The sequence below is a fragment of the Mchenga conophoros genome, linkage group LG15, assembly GCF_057382185.1.
Source record: "Mchenga conophoros isolate Kocher_MC1m ecotype Shallow Benthic linkage group LG15, M_conophoros_male_GT1.1, whole genome shotgun sequence".
Classification (NCBI taxonomy): domain Eukaryota; kingdom Metazoa; phylum Chordata; class Actinopteri; order Cichliformes; family Cichlidae; genus Mchenga; species Mchenga conophoros.
The window spans coordinates 32,969,214-32,996,041 of NC_140540.1; the positions used below are offsets into that span (position 1 = coordinate 32,969,214).

General features: G+C 39.3%; 1 protein-coding gene across 3 annotated transcripts in view; it reads left to right on the forward strand.

Moving 5' to 3' along the window:
- Positions 1-9,585: 9,585 nt before the first annotated feature.
- The window catches only part of map3k7 (mitogen-activated protein kinase kinase kinase 7), a 28,284-nt gene continuing 11,041 nt past the window's right edge, over positions 9,586-26,828 (forward strand). Inside the window, exons 1-10 of one of the 3 annotated variants that reach the window (XM_085246058.1) lie at positions 9,586-9,871; positions 10,383-10,502; positions 10,621-10,731; positions 10,810-10,875; positions 10,955-11,000; positions 13,426-13,564; positions 16,088-16,212; positions 16,993-17,121; positions 17,448-17,578; positions 23,358-23,439. In XM_085246058.1, the coding sequence (XP_085102184.1) occupies positions 10,410-10,502; positions 10,621-10,731; positions 10,810-10,875; positions 10,955-11,000; positions 13,426-13,564; positions 16,088-16,212; positions 16,993-17,121; positions 17,448-17,578; positions 23,358-23,439 (922 nt within the window). In that variant the 5' untranslated portion in view covers positions 9,586-9,871; positions 10,383-10,409. The remainder of the gene's footprint in view (positions 9,872-10,382; positions 10,503-10,620; positions 10,732-10,809; positions 10,876-10,954; positions 11,001-13,425; positions 13,565-16,087; positions 16,213-16,992; positions 17,122-17,447; positions 17,579-23,357; positions 23,440-26,828) is intronic. The other 2 variants (XM_085246059.1, XM_085246060.1) reach the window with 2 other exon arrangements.

Below are 26,828 nucleotides of genomic sequence, written 5' to 3' on the forward strand. Positions count from 1 at the left end.
GCCGATCGCCAAAACGGTCGCACGACTCAAAAATCGGCTCAAAATGGGCCAAAAATCGCACAGTGTAAGCCCAGCATTAGGGAGCGCTAACACAGTCCAAGGATCTACCTCTATAAACAGACTACACAACTACTATCACCACTGTGCAAGACTTAATTTACATGCAATAACCCACACTCTAAATGTATGACACTATTCTTTCCCAGTTTGTATATTTGTACATTTTTTTAAATATATTTTTCATATGTATATAGTGCTTCAGAACTGTGCACCTCACCCCCCTTTCTTTTCCTACATGTTTGCGCTGAGTAGGAGATGCTCTGTATTTCATTGTACATGTGTGTAGTGACAATAAAATGCATTCTATTCTAATCAGAGGCTGGTTATAAGAAGCAGCTGAGTCCTGGCATTTGGCAGTCATTCCTGCCGTAGCTGGCGATGATCACAGCCTGTTATTAAGCATTGCAGATTAGATTCATTTCCCCAGGCAATTGTTAAGCTGTGTACCTGTTAAAGGGTGGTGAGTAGGATCCTCATAGGTTGTCTGCATTTTGACTTATAGTCAGTGTTGGGACTAACGCGTTATTAAGTAACGCGTTACAGTAACTACATTATTATTGTTATTGAGTCGTTTGGTACCGGGCCGCGAGAGTTGAGGCTCAGGTGTGAAATGTATAGTTTTCAGGGTTTTTTAGCGTTATTTTGTTATCGTTTTTATCGTTTCCTCGGTTTTCCTTGGTCTTTTCACGTGTGTTATGAATAAATTTTATTTTTTTCGGTACCGGTACTAGTTTTATTTTGTTGAAAAAGACACAAAGCTGGAGTTATTCTGTCTTTACACTGCAGCTGTTTCTTCTTCTCTCATTCTCTCCCCCTCCCTCTCTCGTTTCTACTTCAATCATGAAACTGATCAATGATCAGCTGATCGGCTTTTCTCTCTTATTTGTTTATCGCCCACTTCGCGCCAGAAAGAAGAAACCAGTGGATGTCGCACTAAACAACAGCTGCACGTTTAAGCTTGATCAGCTGTTGTTAGAATTTATTTAATATTAATTTCTAGTATCAGCTGGTGTTTGCTGGAGCCACAGCTGCAAAAGCTGCTGCTCATGATGTCGGTTTGGATATGTGGTGAGAGGGAAACATGAAGATGGAACCTGGAGATGTCCTTACTGAATCATCAGAGCTCAACAGGTGATGGAAAAACTGGTTTACCTTTTACCTGACATTAATGAGTTGAAGGGAAGTTATGAACTGTTTATGAGAGACAAATAACACCAGCATCCTTTTTTTTAACGTAGCTGACAGCTGGTAACTGTGCGGAGGCAGGTCTAGCAAAGTTTTGCCAGGAGGGCCAGGTAGGGCATTAACAGGGAAAGGGGGCACAAAGAAATACTTTTCTTTCTTATTCTCATTTAAAATGTCTAGCTTTTATTAAATAATTATCTAAATCTTACAACAAACAATTGATAGATTGATACATATATACCATCAAGACAGTGAACATCACTGTCACAATAGCGTTTTTTTTTTTTTTTTCATTCAAAGGCTTTATGATTTTTCCTATAATGGCGGGCCGGTCTCTAGTCAAAATGCCCGGGACGATTTTTTGTCCCAGTCCAGCTCTGTATGCAGCTCATCTGCAGTCTGGTGTTACCTACATCTTCCTATTCAGAAGGCAGAATTTCCGAGTTCTGAGTACAATCAAAGGACCACAACTGCAGTTTTGGTGTTGGATGTAAAAAGCGCACATGACGCTGTGACGTAGGCTAGAATCATGGCAGCGGTCAACGACGGTCCAGGTGTGGGATTTCTCTCGTGGAAATATGCACATTATTTTTTTCCTTTCTATTGGTAGGTGGCACAGTGCACTTGTGGCAAGTAAGCAAGCTAGAAGACTGGCAATCTTGCTGGGTATCCAATTACAGAAGCAACACATTAACAAGAGAATTCTGAGTAAAACCAAAGTTACTTTCCCTAGTAACTAGTTACTTTGAAACTAACGAGTAACTTGAAGTAACTGAGTTACTTTTGATAAAAGTAACTAGTAATGTAACTAAGTTACTAATTTAAAGTAACTTACCCAACACTGCTTATAGTAGGGTGGACCCCAGATAATTGTTCTTCTCTTCCTTGTTACAGGCCTACTCTGCTGCTATCTTGTTGAAGGCTGATTGTTGCTTTGTTGTGTTGTGTTGTGTTGTGTTGTGTTGACTTGCATGTCACTGTGTGTGTGTGTGTGTAGACAAACTATTGTATAAATGGGTACATGTGGCTAGCAGTAAAAGGTTCTTAGTGTTCAGATGGAGTACGAAAAGTGCTATCTGAGGTGCCAGTCCACTTTGCTTTATTTGGGACGTAAAAATGTAGTTTAAAGAGTGGATATCACCATTTATAACACAAAATCTTGATTCTTTGCTGGTAAGAATATACTTCTTTCTTCAGGCATGGATGCAACATGCAGTCATGTAGTTCAAAATTTGCCAAATTTAGATCAGTTGTAATTTTGGATTATTATTGGTGGAATCCCAAAATTTTATCAACACACCTCATGCAGCACTGATGCTGATAAAATAGGGCCACAGTGGCTCTCTGATATAGGCGGGTGCACATGCACAGCTTAAAAGCTTCACTGAGGTGAAAATAATTTTTTCCATATCACTCCCGCCATCAGGATGTCATTAGATAACTGGAGAAGCTCTTTCCCCGGAGTATAGAGACCAGAGAGAAATATATCAAGAAACCTAGCACATCTTAGGGAACTGAAGGTTGCTTGTAAGTATGAGCCTTGTGAATTTAATGTCAAGGATTTTTAAATTAATCATCCAGCCCTGAAGACAGATCAATTGTCCTTTTAAAAATCTCAGTAAATACCATCCCTAGCTACTACATGAAACTTTGACATTGCAAGGGACTACTCAACTTCTATTGTGATGCTGCTGGATGATGACACATGAATTCAAGGACATATCTTTTGTAAACAACACAAGTCTCCTGCGCAGAAGTTGTGGAGGAATCACTCTTGAAAAGATTTTAGGCAACATGCACCGAAATTTTGACTGTGCTCTCAAACCATATGTCTATTGAGGTAGGTCTAAAAAAAAACCTTCCAGGTGAGACCATTCTAATCACCTTTGAAATGAGTGATTAGAATAATTATTTCAGGCTAGAGGGATGGCTCCTGCTATTAACAACCCTCTGTTCAATATCACAACAAATTAGTTCATGCTCATTAGTATGAGTTGTGCTTGCTTAGTGGTTTGGAAAGCCTCCATTGGGAACATGCTTTATTACTCCCTGTGTGTAGAGCATGTAATTAACATTCATCAAATGCTGTGTTTATATAACGTCCCTCCTCAAAAATGTAATTTTGACATTATGTAAGTGTTATTTTCCTTATCAAGGAGGGTCTTACTGCTAAATTTGCTAAATTGTTGCATCAACGATCAGCAGAATCTGCATCTGTAGATACAGGGAGTGCAGAATTATTAGGCAAATGAGTATTTTGTCCACATCATCCTCTTCATGCATGTTGTCTTACTCCAAGCTGTATAGGCTCGAAAGCCTACTACCAATTAAGCATATTAGGTGATGTGCATCTCTGTAATGAGAAGGGGTGTGGTCTAATGACATCAACACCCTATATCAGGTGTGCATAATTATTAGGCAACGTCCTTTCCTTTGGCAAAATGGGTCAAAAGAAGGACTTGACAGGCTCAGAAAAGTCAAAAATAGTGAGATATCTTGCAGAGGGATGCAGCAGTCTCAAAATTGCAAAGCTTCTGAAGCGTGATCATCGAACAATCAAGCGTTTCATTCAAAATAGTCAACAGGGTCGCAAGAAGCGTGTGGAAAAACCAAGGCGCAAAATAACTGCCCATGAACTGAGAAAAGTCAAGCGTGCAGCTGCCAAGATGCCACTTGCCACCAGTTTGGCCATATTTCAGAGCTGCAACATCACTGGAGTGCCCAAAAGCACAAGGTGTGCAATACTCCGAGACATACCGAAGGTAAGAAAGGCTGAAAGACGACCACCACTGAACAAGACACACAAGCTGAAACATCAAGACTGGGCCAAGAAATATCTCAAGACTGATTTTTCTAAGGTTTTATGGACTGATGAAATGAGAGTGAGTCTTGATGGACCAGATGGATGGGCCCGTGGCCGGATTGGTAAAGGGCAGAGAGCTCCAGTCCGACTCAGACGCCAGCAAGGTGGAGGTGGAGTACTGGTTTGGGCTGGTATAATCAAAGATGAGCTTGTGGGGCCTTTTCGGGTTGAGGATGGAGTCAAGCTCAACTCCCAGTCCTACTGCCAGTTTCTGGAAGACACCTTCTTCAAGCAGTGGTACAGGAAGAAGTCTGCATCCTTCAAGAAAAACATGCCTAATAATTCTGCACTCCCTGTAGAAGCTAGCAAAGATACTTTAAACTAAAACACTCTATTTGACACAAAGTTGCATCAAAATCCAAGCAAACACTGGCAAAAAGTATTCAGATATTTAGTTTTGCAGACAATTGTGAGCAAAATACAATGACAGTATTTGTTCAATAGCTTTTCAGAAATTCTGGGTGAGTTTATGGCAACTATTACAGGGAGTGCAGAATTATTAGGCAAGTTGTATTTTTGAGGAATAATTTTATTATTCAACAACAACCATGTTCTCAATGAACCCAAAAAACTCATTAATATCAAAGCTGAATGTTTTTGGAAGTAGTTTTTAGTTTGTTTTTAGTTTTAGCTATTTTAGTGGGATATCTGTGTGTGCAGGTGACTATTACTGTGCATAATTATTAGGCAACTTAACAAAAAACAAATATATACCCATTTCAATTATTTATTTTTACCAGTGAAACCAATATAACATCTCCACATTCACAAATATACATTTCTGACATTCAAAAACAAAACAAAAACAAATCAGCGACCAATATAGCCACCTTTCTTTGCAAGGACACTCAAAAGCCTGCCATCCATGGATTCTGTCAGTGTTTTGATCTGTTCACCATCAACATTGCGTGCAGCAGCAACCACAGCCTCCCAGACACTGTTCAGAGAGGTGTACTGTTTTCCCTCCTTGTAAATCTCACATTTGATGATGGACCACAGGTTCTCAATGGGGTTCAGATCAGGTGAACAAGGTGGCCATGTCATTAGTTTTTCTTCTTTTATACCCTTTCTTGCCAGCCACGCTGTGGAGTACTTGGACACGTGTGATGGAGCATTGTCCTGCATGAAAATCATGTTTTTCTTGAAGGATGCAGACTTCTTCCTGTACCACTGCTTGAAGAAGGTGTCTTCCAGAAACTGGCAGTAGGACTGGGAGTTGAGCTTGACTCCATCCTCAACCCGAAAAGGCCCCACAAGCTCATCTTTGATGATACCAGCCCAAACCAGTACTCCACCTCCACCTTGCTGGCGTCTGAGTCGGACTGGAGCTCTCTGCCCTTTACCAATCCAGCCACGGGCCCATCCATCTGGTCCATCAAGGCTCACTCTCATTTCATTAGTCCATAAAACCTTAGAAAAATCAGTCTTGAGATATTTCTTGGCCCAGTCTTGATGTTTCAGCTTGTGTGTCTTGTTCAGTGGTGGTCGTCTTTCAGCCTAATAATTCTGCACTCCCTGTAGACGAACCTTCTTGCTATGAGACAACAGTACTAACCCCAAAACAAAAGACAAAATTACAGAGACATTAAAGAATGTTACAAATAGTATAAAATAGTAAAAGAAAAGAAATGAAATGACAGGTTTAATTTATTTTCTTCTTGAAGAATGTGGACTTCTTCAAGATTTTAATGGTAAATGAGAAGAGGAGCACCATAGGGGGAGAAAAGTGTTGATGATTCTAAGGGCCCATGACTGACAGGGTCCCTAGAAAACAGTAGAAGAGTCAACTAGTCTATTTTTTATAACTATAAACTACAGCATATACCATATTTTATTTTGTGTTTGGTAAAAAACAAGTGGTCCAAGTGCACACGCTCCTAGCTGATGCTGAGTGCTAGAGCTGTAGATAGTAAAGTGGTTTTATAGTCCTGCAAATGTGTCTGTCAGCATGCAGCAGTGCTGTGTGATACTGCAAATTTGGGCATTGATCCAATACCCAATAAATATCAGTATCAGTATTGGCAATACCAATACTGATACTGATATTTTTTTAATTTCTAAGGGCAACTTATGTAGGTGAGAGCATTGCGATTTTTGCTTTCCGTAGTAATTAGTTAACACAACAAGACACACCTTTCAGCTATTCATGCATTTTGAAACTGGGTTTTTTGGAGACCTGGAATGTAACTGTGCCTATTGTTAAAGCACTTTGGGTCAGCATGTGTTGTTTAAATGTGATATAGGCTGGGGAAAAAAATAGACGTGTAGTCAAAACAAACAGGTTCAGATATTTTTCATTATGCATATTCTTCTCATTTCCAAATAACAAATTAATTTAGTTGGGCCAAATACTGAACTTGGAGGACAGAAAAAAAATATTGATCCTATATTGCTAATATCGATCTGATATCAGTACCACCATTGGTATTGATACTATTGACATTTGGACCGATCCACCCACCTTTACCATACAGTTTTCATTTGGACAGAGGAGGGAGAGGGGTTTTCTCTTCAATCCATCAAGATCCTATAGCTGCGCGTTGCTGGAAGCAGATAACGTATGGACTGCCTAATGTTGATTGGTTATAACGGAATAACGGAGCTCTCTGGGAAAGATGGAACAGTGAAAAACACCAAAGATCACAAAATAAAACATCAAAAGCACTGACAGTGGCTGCAGTGAGGCTTTTCATTGTCTTTAACACTCAGTTTCACTACAGCTCTGTGCATGTTATAACTTTGCTCTCCTCCATGGTCCAATGGCACATCATGAAGATCTTGGAACAAATGATTTTACACCGAGACTGTCCTTTACAGGTGTCACCGAGCCCTAACTCATCTGGAGGAATCTGGCCCTTATGTGAGAGTTTTGTTCTTTGATTTTTTTTAAGTGGTTTCAATACCATTCAATCAAATATACTCAAAGACAAGCTCACCATGATTCCTCCTTTGTTTCCTGGATCGCAAACTACCTGACAGAAAGGACACAGTTTGTCAGGTTGGGGAACTGTGTTTCTAGGAAATTAATCAGCAGCACGGGGGCTTGACAGGGGACTGGCTCAATTCCTTTTCATTGTATACAGCAGAAATAGAAATGCTTGGACGACACTGCCATTGTAGCGTGTATCAGGAATAGACCAGAATCTTAATATGGGAATATTGTAAAAGCCTTCAGTGACTGGAGTCACAAAAACTACCTCATATTGAACAACTATAAGGCAAAGGAAATGAGAGTAGATTTCTCAAGACTCCCAGACCCCCTGTTACGACTGATCGTAATCATATGTAAATTTGAGTGTCCAGGTGCTCCTCTGGGATTGGTGCATCCATGGTGGATGGCTCACACCGATTGGCTGAGGACCGGGAGGCAGCGGATATGAAGAGACCGCCGGCGACTGCCACTTCATTCATCCTCGGCCCAACCCAACCGGCAGACCGTTCACTGTGTCACGATGTTACCATGTTGGTTAATGTAAGAGCATGTAGGGGTGGACCGCCTTTTTGTTTGATCAGTTTTCTCCTGTTTTTGTTAGGCAGGGAGGAAAGTGATTGTCGTTTGGTTTAGTTCCTTTGAGTAGGTAAGTTGTGTTTATTCCTGAGATAGCCTACCTTTTGTTTGTTGTTTTGGCCTTGGGTTCACCCTGAAGTTATGATATGCTCCCTTCCTTTGTTTAACTGCACTTATTGTAAATAAATCACTGTCACAAAATATTAAGTGTGTGACGTGCTGCTTGGGGTTGGACGGGGATGGATCACCCTTTATGTTGTGGTCTGGCCGTGCCTAGATGGGCCATAACACCCCCTCTTCAGCCTGTGAAAGTTTGTGGGATGGACATAGAGATGGTAACAAAATACAAATATCTAGGAAACACCTAGATAACAATCTAAATGCGTCCCTGAATACCAACCTATACAAAAAGTGGCAAAGTTACCTCTTTTTGTTAAGAAAACTAAAATCTCTTGATCTGCAGTAAAATATTAAAGATGTTCTATCAGTCTATGGTGGCAATTGTCCTGTTCTATGCTGCAGTCTACTGGGGAGGCAGCATGAGTAACAAGGATGCAAGGAGACTGGACAAACTAGTGAGAAAAGCTGGCTTTGTAATTGGTGCCAGACTGGAGATGCTGGGGAAGGATGCACATTAAAGACATTAGAAGCCATCCTGAATAACGCTGATCACCCACTTTATAAAATCTTTATGGAACAAAAGGCATCAGTACTGGAAGACTCCTCTCTCTCTGTTGTAAAACAGAGTGATATAGGAAATCAAATACACCCACAGCTATCAGGCTTTTCTCATACAAATAGCAGATGAACAATTTCAGACAGGAGTTTTTCTATTTCTTAAATAAAGCTTAGAACAGACACCAAGGGTGTGTTCCAATAGCCCGATTTACTTAGTAAGGTTTCTAAACTTAATAGGTCTTCCAATTCTCCAAATACTAACAGAAAGAGCTTCAATGATTTCTTTTTGCTTCCTTTAGCATAGGATACACTGGAACATCCTTATGAAAGGGGAGGTGAAAACGATGATATAATGATATAACCCTGATATAGACCTGCTTATATATTTCAAGTTTTAAACAACAGCCTGTTAAATTCACAGCTGAACTTTGAACCTCTCACTTGTTTTCCATGAAGAATGCAGAATCCTGTATAAGCCCAAGATTATGATGTATAAGTGATAAAAGCTGCACTTAAGCTTCTGTATTATCATTGTTCATTACTAATGTTCCTTTTCTGAATTGCAGTATTTATTTATTTTTTTTCTTTTGTACGAGTAAGCTGGGATAAGTGATAGACAGAGGGAATTTCACAGAAATACCAAACAGAAGGGAGGAAATGAGCTGCCCTGGATCACAGCAGGTAAATGTAAGAAAACAAGATGTATTTAATCTTATATTCTGCCAGCCCTAAAAATAAAAGACTGTACAGATGTTGAGTCAATATTCTGCTTAGATAAACGGAATTTTTTGCTTTCATGCAAGATTGACGACATGTGCAAGACACATTATTACATTTACATGTTTTTAATGAAAACATTCTTTTTTATTTTTATTTTTTATATTGATTGGTACCTTACACTAAGGACAAATACAAAATATATGTTATCTTGGAAGTAAATTTAAATTCTAATCTGTAAAATGGCATAGAAGTATTTTTACTGCTTCAACATTTTTATTTATAATATTAAGTATCGGAAATTTTCAGAAAATAACTGAAATAATAATTTTTCAAACAAACTAAACAACCAAACAACTGTCTTTGTCCTGAGACCTAGTTTAGGACTTGTTCTAGAAACATCTTTACAACAAAGAAATATTCCACACGAAAACAAATTTCTTACTTTTTCTTTGTGTGTTATATCCGAACTAATTATGTCATTTACGGGGGAAAAAATGCTTCATTTTCTGAAGCTAATGCATTACGCTTCCGTACCTTTTTTGGGTTTCGGGGGACAGAATTACAATACGCACACACTTCCTGGTGGAGCTCCCCCTCTCCCCTGCGAAGAATCAAAATACATTCCTAGCAAGCCAGCTACACAAGTTGTCAAAAAGTTATGCTTGTTTGTCAAGTGGATAGACAAAACAGTTTTTATAAAAATGGACGTTATTCCAGGTTTTTTTTTACATGAATAGTAGAAAATATCCCCATGTCCACATAACCGGCACTGGTGACAAGTCATCTACGAAGAGTTGGATTGTTGAAGCTAAGAAAGTCCTGGTAGCTAGCGTTACCAACCGGGCCAGCCAGCTAACGTAAGCTGCTATTTTAACAGGCCTCGAATTGCTTGTCTTTTTTAAGGTTGTGTTGTGACAGTGTCAGACTCTGGTGAGGAATGGTGTAGTCTTATTCTGTCGTCCCAGATCTTTAATTATGCAAAAAGCTAACTTTAAACACTTATTTTCTCCAGTAGTTTTTCGTAGCAGCTGCATAACTGAGCTAGTTATGCTATGCGGTTAGCCTTGACTGCATCAAGGGAACTGACAGTAGGTAGGCAAACGCCGATCCGTTTTTCGGTGCTTGACAGCCGGCCAAAGAATGACAATTTGCCATTTTTGAAGGCTGTAACGTGTTTGTTTTATTGAGTAGCCATGTCTCCTTACGGCATCAGTCATAATTACGCAGTTACGGTAAAAAAAAAAAAAAAATACGACTGCGTAATTGCAATTGATGTCTTGAAACCTATCTAAGTATCCTTGTGCTGATTTATTTATTATTTATTAATATTGAGCTTTTTACCTATGTGTTGTTTGCTCGTTTTCATAGTAAGTTACTAGCTGACCTAAGCTAGTAATGTCTCTATCGTTACCACCAGCGGAAATGCTTGAAACACCACCTGGGTATCCCTTTGAAGAAATCAATTATGAGGACATTGAAGTTGAGGAGGTAACTTGGGATTATTTTTGCTGTTTTTCGTGTCACTAGCGCATGACAACAGTTAGTGTCAGCTCGATGAAGCTCTTACCTAGTGAGTGTAACTTTGATGCTAACTACCTGTTCTCAGGTGGTGGGGAGAGGAGCTTTTGGGGTCGTCTGCAAAGCAAAATGGAAAGGAAAAGATGTTGCAATCAAGACTATTGAGAGTGAATCAGAGAGGAAAGCCTTTATTGTTGAGGTATTTTTTCGTTATTGAAATATTCTCAAGATTATTTCAACAGCCTGCCTGTGTGTAACCTTTCCTTTTCATCTCCAGCTCAGACAACTTTCACGTGTGAATCACCCCAACATTGTGAAACTGTATGGCTCTTGCAATAGTCCAGTAAGTTCACTAGGATAACAATGACTATTTGGTCTATTTGGTTGATTTTGAGTTTTTGATGGTGTTCTTTCCACCGCAGGTTTGCCTTGTGATGGAATATGCAGAAGGTGGATCATTATATAATGGTGAGTCAATATGTTTTAATAGAAAACACTATGGTTGTGTTACATGTTACACCATTTATTTTGCTTTGCTAGTAATGAACACTGCTTTAGACAGACACAGCCCTGTTGAGTTGATCCTCCAGTTGTTTGCATGTTCAGCCACTTTTCTGATTCGTTAGAAGTCCATGTTTGCACAGCGACATGCAGCCCTTACATGCACATACCTAAATATTCAGATAAACCTGGGAACTGGTGGGGTATAAAATTGATCAGTAATAAAATAATTTGTGTGCGTACAGTTAAGACAGTTAAATTAACATTTTCAGTAAGAATGAAAATTGAGTATTTGAACCTTCTGCAAATAAATTACATACATATATTTCTTACAGCCTCATTTTCAAATAAGTTAAAAGACTTATCCTATGTATATCTAGGCTTGTTGTTTCTTATGTTTACCATGAGTGCTTTTATAAGCAATTTGTTGTCATGTAGCAGCAGAGTCTGGGATTACTGGATGTCAGATAGGTGCAGGTTTATTTGAATTTTTCCGCCTAATGATGGCCTCCCTTTCTTGCGAAATCTCTTTCCCCCTAACTTTCAAACCATGAAAAGCAAATTCAACACTTCAGAAATGAAATATCATGAAATAAGAGGGGAGCAGCCCTCACCTGGCCCAGCTGGCCAGGTGAGGGCCAGTTTCCTGGCCAGGTGAGGGCTTTTCCTCTGCAAAAGGGGGACAAATTTAAATCTCTGACCTCAACTAAAAGGTCAAGGTCAGAGGTCAAGTTTTTGAAAATCTTGTGAATGTGATAACTCAAGAAGGATGCCATTTTTTTGTTTTAAAAAAATTGAATTAAAGCTGTCTCCACTTCAGTCACAACTGTTTTATATATAATTCATTTTGGGTAGCATTCAGAGACAAAACGTCAAAAACTTGTGTCTTAAACATTATGGAGGGCACTGTTAGTACTAATTTGTATCATGTTCATAAAATATTCTGTGCTCAGTTGTACTTAAAATTTGCCAGAATTGTTATGGGGCAAATTTCGCTGAATTTCAGTGAGTTTGGGGTTTTCCCCTTGTAGCTATCAGGTTTACTTGAATGAGGTTTTGGGACAAAGTAGTTTGCTGTTCTTAGTGGTTTGCTTATAATACATTTTCATAAACTACATTTTTGGACATAGTTTTGTGGGACATTGCGGGCAGTGAAGCAAATATAACAAATGCTGAGAACTATCGAAAAGTCCTGTTGTTCTTGATGATATTGCGTGTGTTTGTGCGCAAATGGAATTCCTGGTCTCTGACTTTGGCTGGCAATTGTTGTGATGATGGAAATATGCTTACACCAATGGCATCATGGTGGACATGATAGTGTAAAAATGACTGTGTGAAGATGAGTTTGAAATTAGTTTTGCGGAATAAATTTGGACAAAATGAAGTGTAAAGTGAGTTTTTCTAACAAGGCTGCAGATAGCTCAGTTTGTGTTGTGATTACATTTCATGGTGAAATATGCTGACACTTTGAAATCCAGTCATAAGATATTGTTGAAACAATGCTTTTGGATGTCTACAAATTTAGAGTTTGAACCTCAACCTCTTTTCCACTGCAAATGAGACTCTAGGCAGTTTAGTCTTACTACAGAGTCAGGTCACATGTATATGGTTGAATGAGAAAATACACATTATTTTATATCAGTTACTCAAAATTAATGTCATTAATATTATAATTTTTTCTTAAAAATATATATGCTGTTAGAGGGTCATTGTGGGTATTTAATGTGCATATATGTTTCTTCGTGTGCTTAGGCCTTGTATCTGTTAGCTGTTCTGGCGAACATTTTTGGTTGACAGAATGTTTATTAAGGGTCACCTTTTATTGATAATCAGTAATGATAATATCCCCAATGAGTTTGAAATTTTATGTTGACAAACACTCATTTTTATTTTTATTTTGATTGGTGAACTAATATACACTCCTGGGATGTCTTGTAATACTCGATTGAATTTCAAATTAACCTAGTAAGTTGTAAGATATTTCTCCAGCATTTTTAAACATGCTGCTGTCATTTAAAAAAAAAAACATTAATATGAATTATATTTTTAAATATGATTGTATAATAATGATCATTATTTACAGGTATTCTGTTCCTCCTGGTGTCAAAAATACTAAATTATGTCTTGGAAGCTGTTAATGTAACACTCTTCTCCTTGTGAAAATAACACCAGGCTGTTTCAAATTTATAACATAGGTGCATCTGCTGGGACACTGAGGGCTAGTAATAGCTTTTTGTCAGTACTCTTAAAGAAGCTATAGTGAAAATGCACATGGGTGTTTCAGTCCATATGACAGTGTCATAATTACTATAGGGACCCCACACTTTGCCTAGTTGGTTTGAAGGTATGCTGTCTGTGGTCGCTGTTTGAGACTGTGTTTTCTTGTCCACAGTACTGCATGGTGCTGAACCCCTCCCCTATTACACTGCTTCCCATGCTATGAGCTGGTGTTTACAGTGTTCCCAGGGTGTGGCCTATCTCCATGGCATGAAACCAAAGGCTCTCATTCACAGGGACCTCAAACCACCCAAGTATGCACCTTTTCACCTCACACACTCCTTTATGTTTCCAGCAAATTATTTCTTTAAAGTAGTTTGATTCAGTTTGTACTATATTGTGTTCTTGTTAAAATATCTGGTATCTTTTGAGAAACATGTATAGGCTTTTTTTTTTTTTGGCATGACATTGTAAGCCACTTAGTTGAAAGTTACTCAAGATATTAACTAGGGCTGCCACAAACGATTATTTTGATAGTCGACTTGTCACCAATTATTTTTGCGATTAGTCGACTAATCAGATCATGCATCCATTGGACGTAAAACGTACAGCTTATTGCACCAGCACGCATCTGCTCTTGTATAACTAACTCATTAGCTTACAGTTTGAAGTGTTTATGGTATGTGCTAACTAAAAATAAAGACAAGATGATAGTTTATTAAATTTTAATTAAATCTGCAGGTTGTTTCAGTGAAGTTTAAATAAACTCAGCCGCCTGCTCCTTGCTATCTAAAATATAACAAGACACCGGAGTATATTCTCGAGCATCTCACACTTCTGATAATCAGTTGTTTGCTTGACGTTTATTCAGCTGTGTAAAAACTATAACTTTATTTCTCAGCCAAACCGATTTACTCAGGAACAAATAAAATACTAAAAAAGCCAAACAATAACATTTTTAAGTTCTCTAAGTGACTTATATTACATGTTTAACCTGAGTAGTGAAAGACGGCGGTGGGTTTGAAAACGATTTGCCGGGAGTCCGGTGTTCTCACAGGCTCTAATGAGCCTTGAACCCCGGCTAACTATCGAGCTGGTGAGACGTATGTTATCCACTAGCTATCGAGCTAGTGGGTAACGCACGTCTCCGAAAACGTCAGAGCGCTTTTGAAAATATGTGGTGTCTTGATAAACTGAGCAGATATTTGAGGTTTACACAGCTACATTCTCACCTGAAAATATGTTAAACTTTATTTTGTGACCCAAAAAGAATAATAAGAGTAATATTAAAACTAACTAGCTGCCGCCATTGTTGACTACTGCGCTGGGCCGCGCTATGAATTCTGGGGCACAGCTTCTTCTTCTTCGGGGTTTAACGGCACCTGGCATCCTTGTACATGCAGTGCTGCCATCTTCTGTTTCAGTCCGTTATTACACTCTTAAATTCTACTACTTATTCCTGCGTCTTTTGTGATCTTACAAAGCTTCAAACGACGCGTCGAGTATTAAATCAGTCGTCGACGATTTTACTAGTTGACTAATCGTGACTAGTTGACTAATCGTGGCAGCCCTAATATTAACAGACATTTATTGCAACCTATCAGGAATGCTGAGGTGTGTGGAAGTGTCACAGTAAGATGTGTGTTGTATTTTGTTTTTCTTATTTTATTATGGCTCTTTTTATTTACCTTTAGGATGCTAATGAAAGTTTGGAATTGTGACATGTTCAGAATATATCATTTTTCTTTCTCTCTCATGATACGAATCCTACTATCAGAGAATTTGATAAAATGCTGTATTTTTCAAAAAAGAAGAAGAAGAAGAAATTAGCAAGACAGTGTACTCCAACCCTTAAATAACTAGCCAAAACATTTTGGCCATAAATGAACGACATTTGGATGTGTCTGATACAGGCAAAATGGGAAGGTGTAAAGACATTATTTACTTCGATATACATTTTGTTTTGGGCTTATTCAGATTATATTCTCATTGATTATGGAAAGCCTAGATGGAAAAAAGGGAAATGAAAAGCAGTGGTTGCAATTCAATCTGGCAGCTTCAGGATTCAGGGAATGGCATTACATGCCAGCAATGTAAAATCCTGATCAAAGGAAGTGGTAAATACCATGAAGAAAACCTGTGTTATCAGCATATAGAGTTACTCGCATCTTCTTTATAACAGCTGGATCAGACTAACACACCCTCTATAAATGCCAACTCTTGCAGGGCATCCACACAGGATGGAAATCTCATTATTATGTGAAGACTGTCTTTATTCTTATTGCATGGTCATTTCCTCTGTGGAAACCCTTTAAATGTGTTGCACTAAAAAAAAGAAAACATGTGGAAATACAGAATAGTGGTAGATTTGATGTAATTGTTTACTGCTATATAGGATGCAGTAATTAATGAAATATGTTGTGATATCTGGATTATATTCCATTGTCTCAGACCAGAGGCAACACTTCCAGCATTAATTAAAAAAAAAAAAAAGCAAGAAAACTAACCTATTACTAGTAAGTATTCTGTAGGAAGAGAGGACCAGCTTACCTGTTCTGTGTAGATCATTTGGAGAGTTTATAGAATTAATGAAGCCTCTCATAGTCACAAATTGTCACCTATCCAATATTGTACAGGAATTTATTTCCTGCATTATTACTATAGAATTTCCTTTGTCTCAAACAGTCGTAAGAGCCGAGCACTGTCATTCCTCTAGTACTTTTTAAAAAGAAACATTTTAAACCAAACCGGGCTGAAGTTAGTTACAGTTAGTCCTATGTTGTTTAGTTCAAGGCACTTTTTTGCTGCTAACAGGATGTATGTCTTCCTTGTTTCAGTCTACTTCTGGTGGCAGGAGGCACTGTGCTGAAGATTTGTGACTTTGGAACAGCATGTGACATTCAGACACACATGACCAACAACAAAGGAAGTGCAGCATGGATGGCCCCAGAAGTATTTGAAGGCAAATATGAGTAGTATTACAGCTGTTTGAAATGTTTTCCTATTTTTTGACCAAGAAAAACTGAGATGTGTTTTTCTAATTACCTCAGCCTCATCATCTTTGTCATGTTTCATCTAATTGGAGATGGGTCCTGCTATTATTATTATTATGATTATTATTATTATACTATATATTACTTCCACCATACTCTTATTTATTGATAGTAGCTACCGAACCAGTGACAGTGAGATGATGAATGGAGTCATGCTGTACTGGCTTTTCTTCTGTAAACGCAGAATTTTTGTTCTTACACAACCAAGAGCCTAATGTAAGTCTACAATAAGAGACTGATTAGAGGATGTCACAGGGAAAGATGAATTACTCCTAGTCATTGCCTTGTTTTTGGATGCATGTTGCAAGACTCCAGTGCAATTAAACAAGCCGCTTTTGCCCCCTCAGTGAACCCTTCACAACTAATTTCCATCAGTGTGGAATGTTATCAGAAAAACCCAGCGCAGCAAGTTTGAAATAGGTGTATGATGTGCACTTTAATTCTTCAATAACAGGCTCCATAATTAAGCAACACAGGAGCCGTTCCTTGGTGAAAATGGCTCCCTTATTTTCATCCTCCTCCCCACTGAAAGCAAGAGAAAAGCTGCTGCCTCTGCCAGGCACATTCCTCGCTCTCTTGTCAAATGTTCCGCAGAGAATTTCCTTTATCAGTCAGTGATGTCAGACTGAGCCTTTTCCCCCTCTTTGAAAAGGACCTAAGTGTTGCTGTGGGTTTCTTTCTACTCACAGGCAGCAATTACAGCGAGAAGTGTGATGTGTTCAGCTGGGGAATCATTCTTTGGGAGGTGATCACCCGCAGGAAGCCCTTCGATGAAATCGGAGGGCCAGCTTTTCGCATTATGTGGGCTGTGCACAATGGTGAGTCACTCTTCCTGTCTGACTGTGTGGGTCTGTGTGTTTGTTTGTGGTGGGTGATGCAGAGGTCACATCCAGCTGTCGGCCACTAAGAGTGCTCAGGCATGCATGCTAGAAGATTGTCAAAATAAAGATGTTGGCAGAGGGGGTAAAAGACATGTTGACCTTTTCAGCTCTCCTTGCAGTTTATTGCATCCTGGATGCAGCACTACTGACTCAAAAAATGGGAGGCAGTAATATATAATATTTATTTCTCTTGTGTTGTGTGATGCAGATATGTCTTTCCCTGTAACTGCGTGTGACCAGTTATTTCTTTTTATTGTATTCAGGCACAAGACCACCTTTAATCAAGAATTTGCCCAAGCCCATTGAAAGCCTAATGACTCGCTGTTGGTCCAAAGACCCCTCTCAGCGGCCTTCCATGGAAGAGATAGTGAAGATCATGACTCATCTAATGAAGGTATTCTGCCTTGTGTACTTTTAGTAAATTGAAGTAAATGAATCAAAAAACTGCAGTCTCCGGGGGTCTCATCAGTTTGTTAAAATTAGGGATGTACACCTCTAGCTGACAGCAATGTTTAATCATTGCTGTCCTTGCTTGTCGGCACCAGAAAAAGTAGCTGGTCGAATATATTCTAAACATATTAGTTTATAAATGGCAGTTACCAGTCCAGAGATGTTATGACTAGGGATGGGTATCGTTTAGGTTTTATCCGATACCGGTGGCAAACCGGTACTTTTGAAACGGTGCCGGTGCTTAAAAAATGGAAAACACAAACTTTGTCCAAAAACCTCTCATGTTTATCTGTTTTTTTGTAAAAAGATAACAATGTTAGCCTTTTATGCAGCTATAGGTCATATATGGTATCACTCTTGGCTGGAAGCAGTGCTTAAACAATGGAAAAAACACAAATTTTGTCCAAAAACCTCTCATGTTTAACTGTTTTCCAATTTTTCTTTGGTCATTTTAGCCTTTTTGGCCAGGGTGAAGGGAGTATCTGCCATCAAACAAGAAGACAGCCGCATGTAACTACGACGGTGTTTTCTAGTTTACCTTACATGCATTAATGTACAATTACACACGAACAACATTAAGCTACTCACGCAGAGAAGAACGGCTGCTGCTGCCATCATCATCAGTCATCATTTCTGCTACACTGGCAGGGCTAGGGGCCAGGGCTCTCCTCTTCCGTTTCTTGGGGGATGTTGATAACTCCGGGTCCGATAACAGGCACCACACACGGAGTAGGTACGGTGCATTTCTCGGCTTTAAAAAAAGCGGTATGCGTCGCCAGGTGTTTCATCAGATTCAAGGTGTTACCTCCTTTGCACAGTATCACCTTAAAGCACTTGTTGCAGGCTGCTGAGTTTGCATCTTTTGCTGTGAAGTACAGCCAGACTTTTGACTGCTTCACCTTGGGCATTTTTAATCTGTAGCTCTGCTCTAAAAGAACGTACGTACCTGGGCCCACCTACTATCCTTGGAAACATAAAATGATTGGCTAGAATCTGAAGTGTATCAAATCTCAGGGAAAAAAGCACCGAAATAAAGCACCGAAATGTGCGCTGCTTTTCGGTCTGGTTACTACCGTTTATGTCAGAACCGGTGCCATCATGGCACCGGATACCGGTACCCATCCCTAGTTATGACACCACTATCCATCTCTCCCTCTATCTCTCCGGTCAAAGGGGAAGTAAACAGGCGACGAGTATTAAATGGTGAAGTTGTGCAGATTTTTGTGCTTTTTCAAAAAAAAATTGAGCAGCTGTATTTTTGCCATTCAAAATTAATAATTTCATTAAAACCAAGCAACCAAATTTTGCACCAGGGTGTGGACACTAGCATGAAAGAAAACAGTTTAGTCTGTTTTGCATTTGGGCTGATATATACACCATTTGTGAAAGAATGGGGCACTCTCAGGAGCTCGGTGTATTCCAATATGGTATCGCGATAGGGTTCCGAGTGTGCAACAAAAATGTCCTTGCTACTAAATATTACACAGTCAACTGTTAGTGGTATCATAACAAAGTGGAACCGATTAGGAATAAACCTTGTGGAAATTCTTCCTAAAGGAGTTGAAGCTGTTATAGCTACAGGAGTAGGGCTGCACGATATTAGGAAAACCTGCGATGTGCAATAACTTTGATCAATATTGCGATAACGATATGACTTGCGATAAAATAAATAGCAAAAAAAAAATGAAATGAATACATAATTTCCATAATGGAAAAATACATCATTTCCATTTTACTGCAACAGTTTATTTAAAGAAAGCTGCTGTATGAGCAGTGTATGAGCAGTGTAACAACAAAGTGCACTTTAACATTGAAACATTACCCCCATAAAAAAAAGACATCCTTCCCGGTCTCTATCATTAGTTTTAAATAAACATAACTTAAATTATACTGCAAATGATCTCAATGCAGTTGTTCATCATTTTACCACTCACCAAGTAGTTATGATGTAAGTCAAAACTGGAGAGGAAACTTTACTGTAGTGCTTGCGTAGTTTTCAGCTTGGCTTAGTTCAAACATGACGGTCTTGCAGCATGTTTCGTACATTTGTGGAATGGCGACATGGGAAATGTAGTTTCGTGAGGGGATGCGGTATCTCCGGTCCACTTTATGTATTAGACTGGTGAAGCCCTCTCTGCTAACTGTATTTATAGGCATCATGTCTTTAGCCAAAAAATGTGTAATGGCCTCTGTTATTTCTTTATACCGCTTCGACGTTTTCTCATAAGGAGTTCCACTTGAAAAATCTGATACAGAGACTGCTGTTGGATTGCTGTCTTAACATTAGCAACCTTTGTTTGGCTAGCCCTATCTTTCTGGAACTCTTCAAACAGTTCTCTGTGGTTGTATTGAAGATGATGGTGGAGATTAGTCGTGATTCCTCTGGTGGTTGCCACAAGTGTTCAGGAAGTTTTGCAGAGTACCTGTGTTTGGAGAACGTCGTCTTTATCAAATCCAAAGTACCTCCAATTAAGCGAGGTACTATTATTATTATTATTATTATTATTTTTTTTTTTTTTTTTTAAGCCACGAGTTCATAGTCAGTAGCATTCTTGTCATGTGTCTCGCTCTCAGCCATTACAACTCTGACTCGTTGCTGCAGTGTTGTTCACTCCCCACCTCTAATCCATGTGATTGGTTAATGCCGTGAAGGGCTCTATTCGACTGATCAAATGTGTAAAGGGGTTTCTTTTATTGGTAAATTCTTTAAAGCACGTGTGTAAACATTTTAAGGTACCCAATTATCGCCGTTTACGCCGTCTTTTGCGATGGGCCCATCGCACAGGCTGATATCGCGATGACAATAAATTTTCGATTTATTGTGCAGGCCTATACAGGAGGCAGGCCAACATAATTTTAAACGCTATTAATTAAGAATGGGACGTTTATATACGTGTGAACTAAGCCTGGGCAATATGAGGAAAATCTAATGTCACAATATTTTTTTGATTATATCATGATACACAATATATATCACGATATGTTTAAATAACCTCCAAAAAACAAAAATTGTTTTCAACCATACAGTGCCTAAATTTGCACTGGTATGCTCATTCAATATTTATTTTTCTGCTTTGAATACAAGAAATCTGAATGAATTAAAATGTTTTATTTAAACCATTTTTTTTAACCATCAGTTGCACGCAGAGGTTTTTGACCAATGACAATACTGTCACAGCAGGTGGTCAACACTAGACCTTTAAAAAGCAAACAAAAGATCATAACGAAAAAGGACATCGAGTAATAATAAAACAATTGAAATTGTTCTTTTGTGCTTATAATATATAAAAATAGTAAAATTAAAATGTGATGACCCCAAATTACAGAAAAAAAAGTCTAGACGGTGACTATAAAAACGATTGACAAAGAATCAGGTATCACAGCTGTTTTATTTAACATTTTCTTTGGTGTGTGGGAAGATGTTGACATGCAGAGTTTAAAACATTCTTCATTTTGCAGTGGATGACTTTTCGGCTGTTGGAATACATTTGTGCTACTGCTTCCCGTTTGCGGCAATAGTTTTACGGCACATTTTAACCATTTAACACCATTTTAACAGTCTTACATTGATACCAAACGTGTATACTAAGAGGTTTGAGGGGTAGCACTGGTGGCCAACAGTATTTTTGAACATTGATGTAATTATGCAAATTATAGATAGTCTTGTGTATTATTTTATAACACTTCTAAAATACATCATTCATATGTTTGAAAAACCATTATACTATTCTAAACAAACCACATCTTTATTCATATACAGTGGGGCAAAAAAAAGTATTTAGTCAGCCACCGATTGTGCAAGTTCCCCCACTTAAAATGATGACAGAGGTCAGTAATTTGCACCAGAGGTACACTTCAACTGTGAGAGACAGAATGTGAAAAAAAAAAAGCCATGAATTCACATGGTAGGATTTGTAAAGAATTTATTCGTAAATCAGGGTGGAAAATAAGTATTTGGTCACCTCAAACAAGGAAAATCTCTGGCTCTCACAGACCTGTAACGTCTTCTGTAAGAAGCTTTTCTGTCCCCCACTCGTTACCTGTATGAATGGCACCTGTTTGAACTCATCATCTGTATAAAAGACACCTGTCCACAGCCTCAAACAGTCAGACTCCAAACTCCGCCATGGCCAAGACCAAAGAGCTTTCGAAGGACACCAGGAAAAGTATTGTAGACCTGCACCAGACTGGGAAGAGTGAATCTACAATAGGCAAGCAGCTTGGTGTGAAAAAATCAACTGTGGGAGCAATCATCAGAAAATGGAAGACATACAAGACCACTGATCATCTCCCTCGATCTGGGGCTCCACGCAAGATCTCATCCCGTGGGGTCAAAATGATCATGAGAACGGTGAGCAAAGATCCCAGAACCACACGGGGGGACCTGGTGAATGACCTGCAGAGAGCTGGGACCAAAGTAACAAAGGTCACCATCAGTAACACACTACAACGGCAGGGAATCAAATCCCGCAGTGCCAGACGTGTTCTGCTGCTGAAGCCAGTGCATGTCCAGGCCCGTCTGAAGTTTGCCAGAGAGCACATGGATGATACAGCAGAGGATTGGGAGAATGTCATGTGGTCAGATGAAACCAAAGTAGAACTTTTTGGTATAAACTCAACTCGTCGTGTTTGGAGGAAGAAGAATACTGAGTTGCATCCCAAGAACACCATACCTACTGTGAAGCATGGGGGTGGAAACATCATGCTATGGGGCTGTTTTTCTGCCAAGGGGACAGGACGACTGATCCGTGTTAAGGACAGAATGAATGGGGCCATGTATCGTGAGATTTTGAGCCAAAACCTCCTTCCATCAGTGAGAACTTTGAAGATGAAACGAGGCTGGGTCTTCCAACATGACAATGATCCAAAACACACCGCCCGGGCAACAAAGGAGTGGCTCCGTAAGAAGCATTTGAAAGTCCTGGAGTGGCCTAGCCAGTCTCCAGACCTCAACCCCATAGAAAATCTGTGGTGGGAGTTGAAAGTCCGTGTTGCTCGGCGACAGCCCCAAGACATCACTGCTCTCGAGAAGATCTGCATGGAGGAATGGGCCAAAATACCAGCTACTGTGTGTGCAAACCTGGTAAAGACCTATAGTAAACGTTTGACCTCTGTTATTGCCAACAAAGGTTATGTTACAAAGTATTGAGTTGTATTTTTGTTATTGACCAAATACTTATTTTCCACCCTGATTTACGAATAAATTCTTTACAAATCCTACCATGTGGATTTATGGATTTTTTTTTTTTTCACATTCTGTCTCTCACAGTTGCAGTGTACCTCTGGTGCAAATTACTGACCTCTGTCATCATTTTAGGTGGGGGAACTTGCACAATCGGTGGCTGACTAAATACTTTTTTGCCCCACTGTATACTGTGCTATATAGTGTCAGAACTATAGTAAACGAAGGTCACTTAGCAGTTGACCAACCCTATCTCTTTTCTGCAAGGTAAATATGGCTTTGTGTCAGTGATCTCTGGTAGATTCATTCTTGGTGTTCTCTTAGTGTTTGAGGTTGTAACATTAAGCCAAATATAGCTTAAACTTTCCATATATTATTTATTATATATATTACATATATATACATAATACATATATTATGTCTCAAAATATCACCAAGTCCTACTCTCCTGAATTAATTATACTAATAGGATTTTTTTCATTCATAGTAAGCCTGAGTTGAGAACTCCCAACATTATGTGTTGTTTTCATTCTTTTTGCAGTACTTCCCAGGGTCTGATGAACCCCTTCAGTATCCATACCAGTATTCAGATGAGGGACAGAGCAACTCTGCAACTAGTACAGGTACATCTCATGTTAAGGTCGTGTGAAGATGACGCTCTAGATTATGTTTAAATAATTATAGTTCCTCTTACTGCTGCTAATCGCTTTTCTTTACAGAAAAACTATTATGTGCGTCGTTAACTTACTTCTTCTACCACATAGGATTTTTTTCCTTTGTTAATTCAAACTGTTTTCTCTGCCTGCACAAATACCATGGATGTTTACAAAGGTGTACTATGAGCGGCATGTTGTTGACCAGCACAGCAACTCCAGTGTATCCTGGTATCTATACAGTTGCCCAGTACTGAACTCAAGGTCACATGTGTTTTAGAAGTTCTCAGAATAATATACCTTCAAAAGAAAGCAGCCTTGGCTTAAGTTTGTGGGCAAATGATTGCAGTAAAATTCAGGCCAGTACACATAACATTAGCAGCTGGATTAACATTAACATGAAGCAGTAAGATAGATGTTCCTAAGTACATAAGTACTGGAGTACACCAAAACATCCTCAAAAGCCAGACATCATTCCGCGATCCAAGAAAATTCAGGAACAAATGACAAACTAAATAAAGCCATATCTAATTCAATTCAATTCAACTCAAATTCTTTGTTGTCCCAAAAGGGAAATTAGTTTAGCAACAGGATAAAAGTAAACGCAACAATAATATAAAATTACAATAATAGTAATAGAAAAGCTCTGGGACTCCAGAAAGCCACAGTGAAAGCCATTATCCACAAATGGGGAAAACATGTAAGAGTGGTGAACCCTCCCAGGAGTGGCCACATGACCAAAATTACCCCAAAAGTGCAGTGACGACTCATCCAAGAGGTCCCAAAAGACCCCAGAAGGACATCAGAAGAACTGTATGCCTCAGTTAAGGCCGGTATTCATGACTCCACCAGAAGAAAGAGACGACAAAAGGAACATAAAGGCTCTTCTCAGTTTTGCTGGAGAACATCTTGATAATCCCCAAGACTTTTGGACAAAAGTGTGTGTCCCCTTGCATCTTGCATTACTATAACACAGCATTTCAGAAAAGGAACATCATACCAACAGTAAAATATGGTGGTAGTAGTATGATGGTGTGGAGCTGTTTTGTTGACTTGCTATAGTAAATGGAACCATGAATTCTGTTGTCTACCAAATCATCCTTGAAGGAGAATGTCCAGCCATCAAGCCGAAGTTCACTTGGGTTCTGCAGCAGGACAATGATCCGAAACACACCAGCAAGTCCACCTCTGAATGATATAAGAAAAACCAAATGAAGACTTTGGAGTGGCCTAGTCAAAGCTTTGAACTGAATTTGATTGCCATTCTGTGGTATGACCTAAAAAGCCGGTTCATGCTCAAACTCTCCAGTGAGGCTGAATTACAACAATTCTACAAAGATGAGTGGGCCAAGATTTCTCCACAGCGCTGTAAAAGACTCATTGCCAGTCATCACAAATGCTTCAGTGCAGTTGAGGGTGCAGTGACAGTAACACTGAACAGAGTACACAGAAGTGTGGCATTTTTGTGAATTTATAGGACCAGCACTGAATCAGTGTGGCATACAGTCAGGTCCATAAATATTGGGACATCGACACAATTCCAACAAATGAAACAAACAAGATGTGCTTTAACTGCAGACTGTCAGCTTTTATTAGAGGGTTATTACATCAAAATCGGGTGTAGGAATTAAAACAGTTTGCATATGTGCCTCCCACTTGTTAAGGGACCAAAAGCAATGGGACAATTGGCTTCTTGGCTGTTCCATGGCCAGGTGTGTGATATCCCCTCATCCCAATTGCAATGAGCAGATAAAAGGTCCAGAGTTCATTTCAAGTGTGCTATTTGCATTTGGAATCTGTTGCTGTCAACTCACTATCAGTGAAGCAAGCCATCATTAGGCTGAAAAAACAAAACAAACCCATCAGAAAGATGGCAAAAACATTAGGCGTGGTCAAAACAACTGTTTGAAACATTCTCATGAAGAAGGAATGCACCGGTGAGCTCAGCAACACCGAAAGACCCAGAAGACCACAGAAAACAACTGTGGTGGATGACCGAAGAATCCTTACCCTGGTGAAGAAAACACCCTTCTCAACAGTTGGCCAGATAAAAAACACACTCCAGGAGGTAGGTGTATGTATGTCAAAGTCAGCAATCAAGAGAAGACTCCACCAGTGTGAATACAGAGGGTTCACCACAAGATGTAAACCATTGGTGAGCCCCAAAAACAGGAAGGCCAGATTAGAGTTTGCCAAACGACATCTAAAAAAAACCTTCACAGTTCTGGAACAACATCCTATGGACAGGTGAGACCAAGATCAACTTGTACCAGAGTGATGGGAAGAGAAGAGTATGGAGAAGGAAAGGAACTGCTCATGATCCTAAGCATACCACCTCATCAGTAAAGCATGTTGGTGGAACTGTCATGGCGTGGGCATGTATGGCTGCCAGTGGAACTGGTTCTCTTGTATTCATTGATGATGTGACTGCTGAGAAAAGCAGCACGATGAATTCTGAAGTGTTTCGGGCAATAATATCTGCTCATATTCAGCCAAATGCTTCAGAACTCATTGGACGGCGCTTCACAGTGCAGATGGACATTGACCCAAAGCATACTGCAAAAGCAACCAAAGAGTTTTTGAATGGAAAGAAGTGGACTGTTTTGCAATGGCCAAGTCAATCACCTGAACTGAATCAGATTGAGCATGCATTTCACTTGCTGGAGACAACACTGAGGGGAAAATGCCCCAAGAACAAGCAGTAACTGAAGACGGTTGCAGTAGAGGCCTGGCAGAGCATCACCAGGGATGAAACCCAGCGTCTGGTAATGTCTGTGTTCCAGACTTCCGGCTGTGATTAACTGCAAAGGATTTGCAACCAAGAATTAAAAAGTGAAAGTTTGATTTGTGGTTCTTATTCTGTCCCATTACTTTTGGTCCCTTAACAAGTGGGAGGCACATATGCAAACTGTTGTTATTCCTACACCATTCACCTGATTTGGATGTAAATACCCTCTGACAGTCTGCAGTTAAAGCACATCTTGTTCATTTCATTTGGAAACCATTGTGGTGGTGTATAGAGCCAAAAATGTTAGAATTGTGTCGATGTCCCAATATTTATGGACCTGACTGTAAGTACACGTGAGCCTCCCACCTCTCCCAGGAGCCACAGATGCTCTGCCCCCACCCAACTCCTCCATAGAGATGGCCGTGGCAAGACGATTCAAATACAGCCTCAACTCAAATGAGACAACCACCTAAGTTTAAGCATATAACTAAGCAGAGGAAAATGCATTGTAGTAATATTTTCAGTCTATTTCAGATTTCTATATTTGTCTGTTAGTTCTTTATTTTCATTATTTGATTTTTTTTCAGTGTTTTGAAAACTCAAAGACAACAAAAATCCACAAAGTTAATGT